This window comes from Cebus imitator, unplaced genomic scaffold, assembly GCF_001604975.1.
Source record: "Cebus imitator isolate Cc_AM_T3 unplaced genomic scaffold, Cebus_imitator-1.0 Scaffold156, whole genome shotgun sequence".
Lineage (NCBI taxonomy): Eukaryota > Metazoa > Chordata > Mammalia > Primates > Cebidae > Cebus > Cebus imitator.
In genome coordinates, this window is record NW_016107471.1 from 3,422,673 (window position 1) to 3,438,303 (window position 15,631).

At 35.1% G+C, this 15,631-nt stretch overlaps 1 protein-coding gene across 5 annotated transcripts in view; it reads left to right on the forward strand.

Moving 5' to 3' along the window:
* Nucleotides 1–15,631, forward strand: part of TMTC2 (transmembrane O-mannosyltransferase targeting cadherins 2) — a 444,836-nt gene that overhangs the window by 336,898 nt on the left and 92,307 nt on the right. For all 5 annotated transcript variants that reach the window (XM_017543508.2, XM_017543511.2, XM_017543509.2 and 2 more), the window contains one exon: nucleotides 8,772–8,853. In XM_017543508.2, the coding sequence (XP_017398997.1) occupies nucleotides 8,772–8,853 (82 nt within the window). The remainder of the gene's footprint in view (nucleotides 1–8,771; nucleotides 8,854–15,631) is intronic.

Here is a 15,631-nt window from a genome sequence, read left to right on the forward strand (position 1 = left end):
TGAACAATACTGTAATAAAAATGAATAGCGACTTATTTGTATTTACAGGTATTTTCTTAGGACAAATACATAGAAATAGAATTAGTTGGCCTAGTGTGTCTGTGATTTAATGCTTTTCATATGTGTCAAATTTCCCCCAGGATGTTTTTGTTACATATTACTGTATTTCAACAATGTGTTGTTTGAACACCTGTTTTTATGAACCCTCAGGAATATTGAATTCTCTCTTTATTTGGGAAATTTTTTGATAGATGAATAACATCTCTTTATATCAGTTTGCAGTTTAGGTAAATCAAATACATATTTCTTTAGAAATTCTGGACATTATTTTTTGATATTTGAAAACTGTTCATTTGTGCCCTTTGCTTATGTCATGTGTCTGGCTCCCAGGCCAGAAAGACAGCTGAGTATGAGATCCACTTCTGTATCTTGGAGGGAAACTCATTCTGTTGCAGCCTTTTATTTCCACTTTTTCAGCCATTTAATTTCAGCCAGTTTTGTGACCTCCTCCTTTCCCATTATGCCTCTGGGAGGCTGGGAAGGAGGGTGTCCTGGCCATCTGATCTAAGCTGACACCACCTTAAAGGCTGATATCTCTTCAGTGGGACTGGGAATGGGCTTCAGGGAAGCTTTGCTTAGGGTGAGAGTTTTGGCTGTGGAGTCAGCCTTGTCCTGGGCATGCCACAGAACCACTCCTCCCTCGTGAGGGCTCGTCGCCTACTCTGGATATTGTCCTTGAACAGAGTGAAACACTCCCTTTGTCCTCTAGCTGCCCGTGGTGTCATTTGATGTAATTTTTCAATGTGTTTAGGTCCTATGACACTATAAGTGCCTTTCAGCCAGCCTCTGCTTTAGGATGTTTAGGAAAAGAGGGCACAGAAGACCTGACGTTTATGGAAAGCAGGACTTGAATGACAATCCCGGGAGGACAAACACTAATATCAGTTAAACTCTTCAGCCAGATCATTTCTGTATCAGGTAGCTTTATTCTATAATTTTTATTCTGATGTTTATATAGTATTTTATTATATTTTAAAAGCTTTCTAGAAGATGTACTATTCTAGCCCTAAAAAAAAAAAAAAATTAAAGTCATGGTCACAATTTGGGTATCTGACAATTTGATGGGGAAATATTCTCTAATATGCAGATGAACTGTTTCATCATGAAAGTTACCACTGCCCCTGCCCCTTTACTTTGCCTCTAATTAAAGTTAGCTCCAGCTCATAGTATATCACATTGGGGAGTGGCTATTATAATTAAATGGTTTTGTATGAATCATCTTGGCTTGTAAGAATAAGTTGAACTTTTAGCGTTTTTTTTTAATGATTTTTTTTTCTTTAGAGGAAGAAATTTTTTTATCCTGAAAGCATATTATATAAAAATACTGTGATGCTTAAAAAGACTCAGATACCAGAATTTGGGAAGGGTGCATGTGTGGTAGCGAGAGGGGGAGATGAAGAAGGGGATGTTGATGGGAACAAACATACAGTTAGATAGAAGGAAAAAGTTGTAATGTTCAATAGCAGAATGTGGTGACTGTAGTTAACACCAAAATATTGTATATTTCAGAATAGCTAGAAAAGAGGATTGGAAATGTTTTCAGCACATAGAAATGATAAATATTAATACTCAAGGTGATGGACACCCCACCGCAACATACTCTGACTTAATAATACACAGAACAAATAGTTGTATCAATAAAAAATGTTTTTTTAACTTTTTTTTTTGACTGTAGTAATCAGTTTATTACACAGATTAATCATTCTTGAACGTACAAGCTCCAGAGGAGCAACTGGGTCTTTAAATAAACACAAGTATTTCCATCAAATGCATTTTTACCCTTACATCCAAATAGACCTAAGCAGTTAAAAACATAATTGTCAAGTAATGTTCCTTTTATTTGTAGATGATGGTCATCACAAACTACTTTTTACACTCATTTAACTATAATGCATGGTTAAACAACATGTTTTTCAAACTACACATAAGCTTTTGGACCTGTTTTATCAGCTGCTTCCTTTTCATATTTGTTGTTAGTATAGAGATACATTTGAATGTGAAATGAAAATGTGATTTGCATTGGTTGTGAAAAATAACAGACACTCATAATTGTCAGAAATTCCCAAAGAGTAAACACCAGACATATGGAAGTGGCTGCTAGAACATACTACAGTAAGAGACTGTTCCTTCCCCAAACTTGAAGCAGCCTCTAAATAAAGAGTAGGGCCACTGAAATGAAATTCTCTGGTTTGTTCTTCATTTTATTCTAGTTGGTATTCCTACTGATGCTGAAGGTATAGGTAGTCCCCAGTTAAGATATAAATATTTGTTTGAGAATGTGAGCTAGTTTGGAAAGAACTCTTTTTATCATTTTAGAAACCTTAGTTGGTATGACAGTTTTCAGATATGAAATGGAGGAGTTACTACTTTGTTCACAGCTCTATAATTTACTAATAACATGTAAACATAAATAAGTAAGTAGTAGCTATAAGCTACTAAGTTATATAAAGAAAATAGGGCTGTGCATGGTGGCTCACACCTATAATCCCGCCCCTTTGGGATGCCAAGGCAGCCAGATTACTTGAGGCTAAGAGTTCAAGACTAGCCTGGCCAACATGTTGAAACCCCATCTCTACTAAAAAATACAAAACTTAGCTGGGTGCATGCTGTAGTCCCAGCTTCTCGGGAGGCAGAGGCATGAGAATTGCTTGAACCCACCAGGCAGAGGTTGCAGTGAGCTGAGATCACACTACTGCACTCCAGCCTGGGTGACAGAAGGAGACTTTTGAGACTCTATCTCAAAAAAAAAAAAAAAAAAAAAAAAAAAAAAAAAAAAAAAAAAAAAAAAAAAAAAGAAATTAAAAAAAGGAAAGAAATCATAGTACCCTATTTTTATGTGTTGACTGGTTATTTATAGAATACTTGGATGGCTATAGAAGAAAAGGTAAAGATTGATGTTAATTTATAGAATAAGATTAATGTACTATTTGCATTTGGGGAACAAAGTATATATACATATATTATATATAAATGTATTATATATATTTACATATAAATGTATTATATGTTTATGTATAGTAGAAAAAAACTATTTTCTCCTATTATACTCTCAACCTAGAACATTTATAACATGAGTGTCAGTGGGGTAATTCCCCACAAACCAAGCCATTGTCCAGCAGACACCAACAGGATGCCCTTGTATTAAATTCTGACACTAACCAGAGTTAGTGCAGACCTCACAAGTTAAGGACTCAGTCTCACAAGACTGCTGCCCCGCTTTAGGTGCCAATCCAAGTTGTAGGTTTCCAGGTTACCCACAACTTCCGTACAACATGACTACAAATTGGAGGTTCCCAGGACCCTCTTCCTGAGTTCAGTTTGCTACTGTGGCTCACAGAACCCAGGAAAACAGATTACTTACTATTACCAAATTACTACAAAGGCTATTTTAAAGGACACAATTGAACAGCCAGATAAAGAGATACACAGGGGGAGGTTTGGAAACGTCCTTAGCATAGAGACTTCTGTCCTGGTGGAATTGAGGTGTGCCACCCTCCTGCAGTGTAGACATGTTCTTGTTCACCAATGCAGAAGCTTTCCAAATCCTGTAAGTCGGGGATATTTATGGAGGCTTCTTCATGTAGGCATAATCAATTATTAACTCAATCTCCATCCCTGCTCCTCTTCCCAGAGAATAATGGGAAGGGCTGGAGCTGAAAATTCCAAGTTTCTGATCATGGCTTGATCTTCCTGGTGACCAGCCCGCATCCAGGAGCCTATCGAGATTTGCCTCATGGAACCCTACCATTACTAGTAAGTGAGATTCTCAAAGTGGGGAAATGAGGAAAGAAACCCCTCTTTCCTGTCTCTTGTCTCAAAGAAGGAGGAATAAAAGTTGAGACATAGCTTGTATGAGCTCGGTGGACTGAAAGTTAAACCACCCCCCTACCCTTAAGATCTAAGATGATTAAATTGTTCCCTCTATTGTTCCCATTCAGTCTTGCTCAAACCCCGACGCTTACTTCATCGATCAGGAGCCCCCTCACATGTACTTTCTAAACGGTAAACCCAAGACCCTTTCACATGGAATATCTAGAGTTGTAAGCCTATATAAAGGCAGAGGTTTCCTTTGTGAGACAAGCTTGGCTGTTATAAGGCAATTATGCTACCTTGCTCTAGGCTGAATAAATCACCCCTTCCCCAAAAAAAAAAAAAAAAAAATTTGCCTCATGAAAACAAAAGACACTCTTATCCCCTAGGAAATTTCAAAGGATTAGAAGCTATGTGTCAGGAACTGGAGTAAAAGACCAAATATTAGAGCAAAAGACTCTCCTAGCATCGCTATAGCTCAAGAAATTACAAGGATTTTAGAAGTTCTGTACCAGGAACTGGGAACGAAGACCAAAATACACATATTTCTTATAAATTGAAATATTAAAATTTTTATATTTAAAGATATATAAATATATATGCATATTTACATAAACACCCAAAGTCATAATGCAATGCAACAATGTAAGGGCTTGGTGTCTTCAGGTGTCATTTAGTAAAGTATTTCTGAGTTGTGGTTCTCAAGACATGCTACAGAGGTGGGTAGTTGATGTAATACATAATTTCAGTAAAGATAAGGGACAAAAGTGTGAGTATAGTTTACTTTTTAAAAATAAAACAATTTAAGCTGAAGTCATAATAGTCTAATTCTTATATTTAATATTCCTGTTTGCTTTAAGGAAAGTTCTAGAAATGATTGAAGAGGGGCGTGTATGTGTGTGTGTGTGAAAATATGTATTTTTATGTTTATTTATGTGTTTTGTGGTTAGATAAACCATTGATCTGTCAGTCAGCCATTGAGAGAGATGCTGTTTGCTTTACACACCCACTCAGCTGGGCACCTGAGCTGAACAGTGGTAGTGGCATCCAGTTTAACAAAGAAAACAAAATGAATTAGCTTAATACTGATCCCATGATATAGATTAAGGCTAAACAAACTTTACTGAATATTTCTCTTACATTTATGTTTTATTGATGCCAATCAGAGTGGACATGACCAGGCAGTCTTCTAATTGGGATGGTGTTTTTTTTTTCAAGAGTTTAATAAATGTTATTTGTTTATAATTCTCAATACTGTCTCTTTTTCTTGATTTATGAACCAGTTCATGTGTCCAAACATGTCAACCAGTAAACAGCAAAAGTAATAACGCTTGTTTGTGCAGAATGCTGACATAATCTAAAAGATACCAGGAAAAATCTGCTGAGAAATGACTTTTTCTTCACTTCAACCACAACCCTCTAGAACAATAACAGTTAAAATAGTAAATGTGATTAAGTATAATATTACCTCTTCTTCATGCTTTCCTCCTATAAACCAACAACATTTATCCCTGGTTGGCTTATGAATTTGGTTGACTTTTAATTTTCTATACAGTAACTACTCACTTAACATAGTGGAAACTTTAATAAAGCAAAAGAATGTACAGCAGGTCCTTGAAATAACATTGTTTTGTTTACTGATGTTTTGTTATAATGCTGATAAGGGGGGAAAATGGTTTAATTATACATCATTTCACTTGAAGTTGCTGTTTCTGAGAACGTATTGACCACATTAAGTGAGGGTTTACTGTACTCTCCTAAGAATTTTCATTTTTATCATTTGGCACTTGGCTAAATAAATAGTGGTCAAAGCAGAAAGGTGGATTTTTGTGTGATGGTACACTATCTCCCCTAGAAAGAATGTTCTGGCCTTCAGCGTGTCTATTTTGCGTCTAGGAAAGCATGAGACTCATTGCATTTAAAAACTTGGTCCACTGAGCAGCCAGAGACTACTGTCCATTGAGTTTTGCTGCATGTTTTTAAAATTTCATAATATTGTTTTGCCAGTGGACTATACAGAGAGATTTTACTACCCTGTTTATTGTGACATTGACAAAAGAGCCAGTTTCTCCTTTTTTGTTCTTGAAAACTTAAGTGAAAGTTTCCTGTTTTAATCTTTGTGTATGACATTTGTATAGACACTGCTTTACTGATGATAGCTTTCATTTTACATCTTTTTCCTAAAGTATCATTTTTTGCAAATTCTTTGTATATTGCTTTCTAGTGATGATCTTGCCAGATCACCCTGTGTTTGGGGGCTGTATATAAAATAAAATACATTATTTGCCATTTATAACTCTTCATTTTTTGCATACTATTAAATATATATGTGTGTATGTGTACATATAAAATAACAGTTAACATTTATTACAAACATATACGTAGGTAATATGAAAGTTAATTTATATGTATCATATCAGATAATTCAGTAATCCTAGGAGATGGGTTTTATTGTTAAACTTTTAAAAAATTAAGACTATTTTAGAGTAGTTTTAGGTTTATTAAAAATTAAGCAGAAAGTACAGAGTGTTCCCATAAACCTCCTCACCTTCCTACAACCCCAGATATACAGTTTCCCCTATTAACATCAACTTACTTTGGTGTTGAAGATTTGTTACATTTGATAAGTGAATTAAAGTCTATAGTTTATATTGCAGTTCACTCTTTGTGTTGTGCATTTTATGAATTTGAACAAGTGCTTAATGCCATGTATCCACCATTATAGCATCAGATGGAATAGTTGCATTGCCCTAAAAATCTCGTGCCCTGCCAGTCCTCTTTTTTTTTTTTTTATATCAAAGAAATTATAGCTATGAGATGAAATACTTTTCCAAGGGTCACATAGCTAAACAAGTATGGGAGCTGTTCTGCTTCCCTAGAATCTGTGCTTCTAATTCATACATTAGGCTGCCTGATTTGTTAGTTATTAAATCATTTAGGGAATCCCAATTGGTTCCCTAATTTTTATTTTTAACTTTATGAAAGTGTATGTATAGGAAACATTCTGTCTGTACTTTCCTTTGAAGTTAAAATGTTATGGGAAACATTGCAGAGAATTTAAAAATTTTAATTGTTGGTATTTGACAAGACTTATGATTTAAAAAGGAGTTACTGAATAGAGTAGCATTACTAAAATGATAGAAGAAGTGAGGAAGCCAGTTGTCTGATCATTTGGTTATCACTAGCTGTAGGTGGTAGAGATGGCAGGCTATGTCCTAACTACTAGAATAATGAGTTAATGAAGGAGGTAGTAACTGTGAGTTTTTTAAATGAGGGAATGAACAAAAAGAGAGGGAGTATGGAGAAAAGAGTCAAAGCTGCATAGCATGTAATACAACTTGTCCAACCCTCAGCCTGCAGGCAGCATGTGGCCCAGGATGGCTTTGAATGCAGCCCAACACAAATTCACAAAATTTCTTAAAACATTCTGAGATTTATGCATGAACCTTTAAAAAAAAACTGATCAGTTATCATTAGTGTTAGTCTATTTTATGTGTGGCCCAATTCAATTCTTCTTCTTCCATTGTGGCCCAGGGAAGCCAAAAGATTGGACACCCCTAATGTAGCATATTAGGTTAATTATATACCTCTAACTTTAGAAAATTGATCTTCATAACAATAGTTTTAAAAGTATATGCAAAGTGGGCTGGGCGTGGTGGCTTACACCTGTAATCCCAACACTTTGGGAGGCTGAGGAGGGCGGATTACCAGAGGTCAGGAGTTGGAGACCAGCCTGACCAACATGGAGAAACCCCATCTCTCTCTACTAAAAATACAAGAAATTAGCTGGGTGTGGTGGCACATGCCTGTCATCCCAGCTACTCAGGAGGCTAAGGCAGGAGAATTGCTTGGACCCAGTAGGTGGAGGTTGCGGTGAGCTGAGATTGTGCCATCACATTCCAGCCTAGGTAACAAGANAAAAAAAAAAAAAAAAAAAAAAGTAAGAAAAAAACATTGCTTGAAGTTTATGTAGGTAAAGAGTATATAAATTATTTGTCTTTACCATAGTCTGTGGCTTTGGGCACCACCCAGTGCCTTGGTATCCTTTACAGTCACTGTACATCTTCAACCCAACCATGCCAGGCAAGATAGAACTGCTCCAGGAAAGTGCTTCTTAGGGGTCTTCTCCTATCTTGTGCCACCCCTCTGTGTTACAGTGGAAGTAACTGTGGTTCAGAGGCCACAACTAGGTGAAGAATGTATACTTTTAGAATCTGTTTAGACTGTGGTGTTCTTTCATGAAAAATCAATTTATTGTATGTAAATGTTCTCCCCTATTTTTTGCTTATTTTCTTTGTGCATATGATGGTAATATTTACTTAAAATTACAACAAAGAAGGTGGCCTAATTTTACATTATTAAATCCTGGATTACCAGAATTTTAGTCCTGAATAATAGCAGTAAGGATAAATAGTAGCTGTTTGAGAGTCATCACATTGTGACTCTTGTCTGCATAAAGTGAGTAAGGCCATTTAAAATGGCCACAGTTCTTTACAAGGAAGAAGAAGGAATAAAAGGAAACAAATCAAAGGGAGAAAATAAAATGGAAAATGACAATAATATTTCTTCAAAGCTGTCTTGTCTTTCTGGTTTCTCTGAAACCTTTTTTTTTTTTTTTTTTCCTCACTTTGTCTCTTGCTTTCCTGGCCTGATCTTTTTAGTGGGCCCTTCTCATCTTCTGTTATATATTCCTAATGCCTTCCAGGGTTCGGACCTCAGTGTTGTCTCTCAACACTTTTTCCTTGATCATCTTCATTTAGATAAGAACAAAATGTTTTTGTTTTTGTTTTCCTTTCCTATCATGATTACCAAGTAGACATTTGGCTACTTCAGTTAGGCCTGGGCAGTGAAGAATCTCTCATGACCTGTTACTGAATCATCCATTTTCTCTGTTTTTCAAGGGTCGTAAGAGTGAGGCTGAAAAGCTCTTCTTGAAGGCTATTGAGCTGGATCCCACCAAAGGAAACTGTTACATGCATTATGGTGAGTGGTTGATAGTTTTTTCCATGTCCTCCACATTTACAATATTAATGTTGATACAAGATCTAGGTTTTGCTGATAAAGAACATTTTAAGAGGAGATGGACTTTGTTATTGCAGATTTCGCCTCTTGTTATATTCCTACCTTCTCATTCAAAACAGTCCTATTATAAGGGCTGCGTGTTATACTTTCCTTTAGTAATTTTATTAGGACTTTAACAGGGATGACATTGGACAGTTGTTTTTTTCAAGTTCAGTGTGGAGTTTAAATGAGATCTCATCAGGAAAGCATCTATCTCCTTGCCTTATTCATAGCTTATAATAAAACATTTGCTTCTTTTTCATTCTAAATGATAATGTATTGCCCTTTGAGCAGGTCATTTTGAAATTTTAGAAGTTTACATTTTGGCTTAAAAAATCTTGCTTTCTGGAAGATATGGATGTACACCAGCCTGTAAATGCCAAATATCGAGGCCAAGGATAAGCTGTAAAGGGTACAAAAAATGGCTGTCTCATTTCGTTTAGCCTTGGCCTTAATCAGTCTAGAATGAGGTTACATAACAACTCTGTCACACTCTGCTCTGTCATTAGTAGTGAGTGATGTGTTTAGTGAGGCGAAGTATATAGCCGGTTTGGTATTGTGTAAGATGTGCTTATTTCTACCAGATTTGCAGTTGGAATTTCTTTTATGGAGCCAAAAAGCATTTACTTTTGCTGATCCCTTGTGGGGGAAAAGTGGCTTTTTGATCACTGTTGGCTTTGATGCATTAGTGATGATCAAGTAATAAACTTAAAAGTAGACAGAAATTAAATATAAGGAACGAAAGCTAATGTATTAGTAGAATATTTAATTCCTTTTCCCAGTTTCCAGCCGTAAAAATGAATCAGTGACAGACTGCAAGTGTAGAAGAATAGAAAAAATGTTGGAGATACTCAAACAACCACAAATCCATGTTTTAATTTATGTTATTGTGTGTCTATGTTTACAAACCTAGGATTGCAGCAGATATCTTCCCAGCATTAATGCAGGATGGTACAACTCCTGATTTTGTCTCACAATGCCATTGTAATGGCATGTTAAAATAGTAGTCAACTAATTTAAGTTAGTGACAGATTTTATTTTTATTTTTATAGGTTTTCCTACTGAAGTACTTCAGGATTTTCTCATGCCTAGTATTTTTGGGTACCTCAGCTGTCCATGAAAGTAATTTCATGGTGATTTTCCCTGAGTACTAAAGGGCTGCCTGTCATTGCGTGTTATAAAATAGGAGATTTTTCCCCCTATTTGCTGCCTGCATTTCATTTGCCTCATACTAATTCTACTTACTGCATCTTCTAAGCTTAAGTATAATATTATGGAAAATATTATATATAGGTTTTTCACAATCAATTTCATTAAACATCATTGCTCCATTTGAATTGCAATTTCATTATTTTATTAATTTTAAAAGTTGGCTCCTTTGTTAATCTGGTTATGTCCATCTTCTATCTTATAAAAAAAGTTATTATGATTCTTACATTACATTATGCTCCTAAAATATTATTTTCCAGTGGTAATACTAGTAGGTGTTTCTCCCTTAAGAAATTTTTGGATTTAGTTGAACAGAAAGTTCTACAAACTTTTTTTTTTTTTGAGATGGAGTTTTACTCTCGTTGCCCAGGCCGGAGTGCAATGGCGAGATCTCGGCTCACTGCAACCTCAACCTCCCAGATTCAAACAATTCTGCGTCAGCCTCCTGAGTAGCTGAGATTACAGGTGCCCGCCGCCGTGCCCAGCTAATTTTTATTTTTTTTTTGTATTATTATTAGTAGAGACAGGGTTTCACCATGTTGCCCATGCTGGTCTCAAACTCCTGACTTGATGTGATCCACCTGTGCCTTAGCCTCCCAAAATGCTGGGATTGCAGGCATGAGCCACTGCGCCTGGCCAGCAAACTTTTTATTTTACATAGTATTTGAAAAGCAATGATAACAAATGTCTTTAAATGTATCTATAAAAACTGATTCTTCTTAGTACTTTTAAGTTTTTTTGACATACATACATTATGAGAGGTATTTTATTTTCTAAAGGAGGAATGATTATATAATTCAATATAATTTTATGAAATACAATGTTAGGTATTTTATGAAATTTTATAAGCTCCCATATTTTTTTCCTACTTTGGAGTTGGTTACAGAACTCAAAATGAGGTAGTAGGACAAAAAGGAATAGAACTTAGGGCAAATTAGTCTGCAAAAAGAGGGGAAGCCCATAATTGAGTGCATGATATTCTTTGCTCACTGTGCTCAGATTATAAACCATGCAAATTTTTATTTAGAAGGATCTATTTCAAAGGATTGAATTTTAGAACTGGAACTGTAAAGTTCTTTTAGAATTATGTCATATAACCTGTCTGTTGAACAAATAAGTAGATTGAAGCCTAGAGAAATGAAATTGACTTGCTCAAGTTAATTACAGGTAAGTTTTGGATTCCTTGATTACTGTCATGCTTTTTCTTCCATAAAATATATTATTCCATAAAATATATTTTATTTGGGTTTTTTGTGGTTTTATTTTTGGGTTTTTGTTTTTTTGTTTTTTTTCAAAATACTGGCAGAGTAGATATTTTTGATCAGTAGGTCCTGCTCTACAGTTTTAGAACTCAAATTCATATGCCATGACTTAGCTTAAAGTTCATAGAGAATGTTTTTTAGTAATTTTAATATTTATGCAGTGTGTCTACTAGGCCCAGCCGTACTGTTTTGTCTTCAGAAAGTTAAGTCATGCTCTGCAGGAAATAAACAGGATGATGTCATCTGTAGAAGATGATGCTTTAGGAAGTTGGATACTCCTTAAGACAAGGTAGTCAGATAAAGCATCTTTGAGAATATGATATTTGAAATCTCCATGTTAATCCAGCTGTTAAAGAGCCAAGTTCATATAGAAGAAATAAAAAGTACAAAAGACCAAGACAATATCAAGCTTGTGTTTATAGCAGAGAAAAAAAAAGCTAATGTGACTGGAACACATTGAACCAGGTGGGAAAACGGGAGGAAAGGAAACCACAGAGGAATCAGAGGTAGAGCCCATAGGATCTTGGAGACTGAGCTAAGGAGTTTTGCATTTTATTCTAAGTGTAATGGAAGGGACCATGTGGAGAAGACAGGACTAGAGAAAGGTCAGAATAGAATGAGGGAAACTGTAGATAGTTGTTGTGATATTTTCATCAAGAGATGATGGTGTCTTGGACTTGGAAGTAGCTGTGGGAATGTAAATATTTATACTGAAATTATATGTTTACTTCCTTTAGAAGATTCTAACATAATTAAGAGTAGGGATGGCATGTTTTCCATTTTTGTATCATCAGTATATCTACTATATTGCTGTTTACACAGTAATGCACAATGTTTATTGAGCTCAGTTAGGAAAATCCTCCATTCTAGAATCAGATCTGGATTACAAAATTACCCGAAAGGATGGTCTATTTGAATTTTTATTTCTTGTTTAAGAAAATACATACTATGATTCTCGTATCAGTTCCTTGCCAACTTGCTGGTTATATATATTCTTAGATTGTTATGCCAGCAGATTGAATGAATAATAACATTTCCTTGGCTTAAAAATAAATGTTTAAATGAAATATATGTGTTTTGAGTCTTTTTAAAATGCTTTTGCAAATGCCAATGAAAATGCCAGAGAGAGTGAGTTTTGTTGTATGGGAAATCCACTCTCTTGCGTGATTTTGTGCTTCTGATTTGCTTGTTAATGATACAAGTATGTGGAAGATACCATCCAGTTGGGATTAGACAGAAGGAATTTTAGGAATTTGTGTTTGCTGCAATGGTGATTAGAAGACAATATTTTTAAATACTATCAGTTACTTGTATTTTTGTATCCACTAGTGTTGTTTAGGGGAAGGGATTGCATTGCAGATTTTTTTTTTTTTTTTTCAGATTGGCTTACAAGAAAGAAAGTTAGGCAGGTTTATACAGTTGGTTCAATCAGTTGGTTAAATGTTGTACTGTGTGGTACCTATAGTCTCTGGGATTCAGATTCATCATCTGTCAAATGAAAGATTGACATGGACTCCAAAATGTTTTCCAGTACTGCGATTTCTTGTTTTCTGTAACATATACTCAATTTCTCATAGCTCTTTTATCAAAATTGTAAGGAATGCAGTTGGTTTCAAACTATGGCATTAGTAATAATACAATATTGTGTATTCGTATGTTGTCAAGTACCATGTTCATATGAAGCAAATAATGTAAAGTCTTTATTGAATTCAGTTTATAAATCTCAAAGGTGAGGGTTTGGTGCGTTGGTGTCTCATGTGGGCCTATAATTCAATGAATTCTCTGTAGATTCCCCTGTGCCCTCCTAAAGAATGAAGGTGAAGACAAGAAGTCTCTCTTTCAAAATTACTAGAAAAAACTTTTTCAGATAGAATGCATTATAAATGTTTTCTGTAGGTACACAGTTGTAAATTTGGTCTCCATTGAAACACTTTAAAATGAATATTTGTTATAAGGTACCTATTGTATATAAATTCTGGGAGATGGGGAATTGATGAAATATTATGGACTGATGTGTGAAAAGTTGAAAGGGAGCAGATTATAGTGCTACTGAAAAAATGTACTCTTTTATGTACACCTTGGACAGTTTCTTCCTTTCCTGTTTTCCTCTTAACAGTGAGTTTCTAAAAACCTATGGCCCTGTTATATTTGTTATTGATACAGTGACATAGTTTATTTCCAAGGGATCAGCTGTGTCGTGATGAGTTTTGAACCTCTTACGTTTAGCCTCCAGCTCAGTATGTATTCAGCATTATACTAGATATAGGGACACAGTAGAGAATAAGACAGGCTGTAGTGGATCTTACAAACTGGGAAGGAGGCACAAACTGTAAAAATAATACTTTCATTAGTTTTAAAAAGAGTTAGTTATTCTATCATTTTTACTTGTGAGCTCATAGAAAAGTATAGATTTTTAAAAATTATAATTATCTGGATTATTACTATTTGGCTCTATTGTCACTTTTAGAATGCTACCATTATACGTTTATTAAACACTTTGCCATCTATCTGACGTTTTCTTGTCCCTGAATCTTTTTTGCTCCATCATCCAACCCCTGTGAGATAGGAATGGATCCTAATTAAATTTGGCTGAATTTGATATCAGAATTTTTAAGTGACTTTCTATTTCAGAAATTTTTAATGTGTTTAGTGGAGGAATAACTTTAAAAGCCCAGCTCTTTCAACTTTTAAATCCAGAACTTTCTACTATTATTATTATACTCTGTTTTTCTCTAGGATGGTGTCCCAGTCCATTTTGTGTTACTATAAAAGAATACCTGAGACTGGGTAATTTATAAAGAAAAAAGGTTTATTTATGTCTGCAGGCTGGCAAATTCAAGGGCATTGCCCTTGCTTCTGGTGAAGGCTTTTGTGCTACCTCATAACTTGGTGGAAGAAGGTCAAAGGGGAAGAAGAAAGATGAAAAGAGAGAAAACCAGAGGAGCATCCTGGGTTTGTAAGAATTTACTCTCATGGGAACTAATCCATAGTCATGAGAACTAACCCAGTCTCACCAGAGAACTCACTACCACTGTAAGGGCACCAAACCATTCGTGAGGGATCCACCCTCAAGACCTAGACACCTTCCTGTAGGCCCCACCTACCACTGTCACCATACTGAGGATCAAATTTCAACATGAGCTTTGGTAGCAACAGGCACACCATATCCAAACCATAACAGATAGTTCATGTACTATTTGTTTCACTCTTAAAAGCAGGCTATGGAGGACAGTTAAAATAATAGGTTTCGTCTTTCATCAATGAGCACTGAAAGTAGAGGCTTGAAATATGTAATGAATTGAATTGGTGAATGGCCTGTATTATTTTTTATTATTCATAACTAAAGGTACTTAGAAGATGGTTATGGATTGAGGCTATGTTTTATGCTTCATTTTTAGTCACTTCAAAAACAGCAAGAGCACTTTTTTAATTAATGAACCAAATAACAATATTGCCTTAATTAAAAATGAAAATACACTTTGAATCTTTGCAAAATTACATTGAGATTACAGTTAGTTATGTTTAATACTTAAGACCAAACCATCTTTTTAAAAAAATCAGTTTAGTGTCCCTTTAATGCTCCAATAAGAGCATCAGCAGTTCCCAGATATATAATTAGATTAAGGTTTTTCTATTGTTGCAAACTATTACATTCCTCATCTGTGATTTTTTATTTCTAAATCCCCTATTATTAAAATGTGTCTATTAAATTAATACAATTTAATCTTCATACCTTTGCGTATTTTACATACGATATTTTCCAAAGCCTTTTATAATTAAAACTTTCCCATAACTAAAATGGGAAGAAATAGGAAATGGTTTTTGCTTAAAAGCAAAGAATTAAGGAAAAACACTAATTTCTTTCTGAAAAGTCATATGATTAAGAACCAATAAACTCTTAAAGAATAATTCCTGTAAAGGCAAAAACTAAAAGATCAATCTACTTAAGACATTAAAAACGATACAACTACAAGGAAAATAGAGTATAAAGACCAAGCGACATGAACAAATGACACCTTAAAGAGGAACTACAACTGGTTTATTTATTTATTTTTTTGAGACGGAGTATTGCGCTCTCGCCCAGGCTGGAGTGCAGTGGCATGATCTTGGCCCACTGGAACCTCTGCCTCCTGACAACTGGTTTGAAAAGTTAGGTAAACATTCAATTTCATTGGAAATCAAAGGAATTCAAATTTAAATAATAATGAATTCCCGCAAGCTGCCCTGAC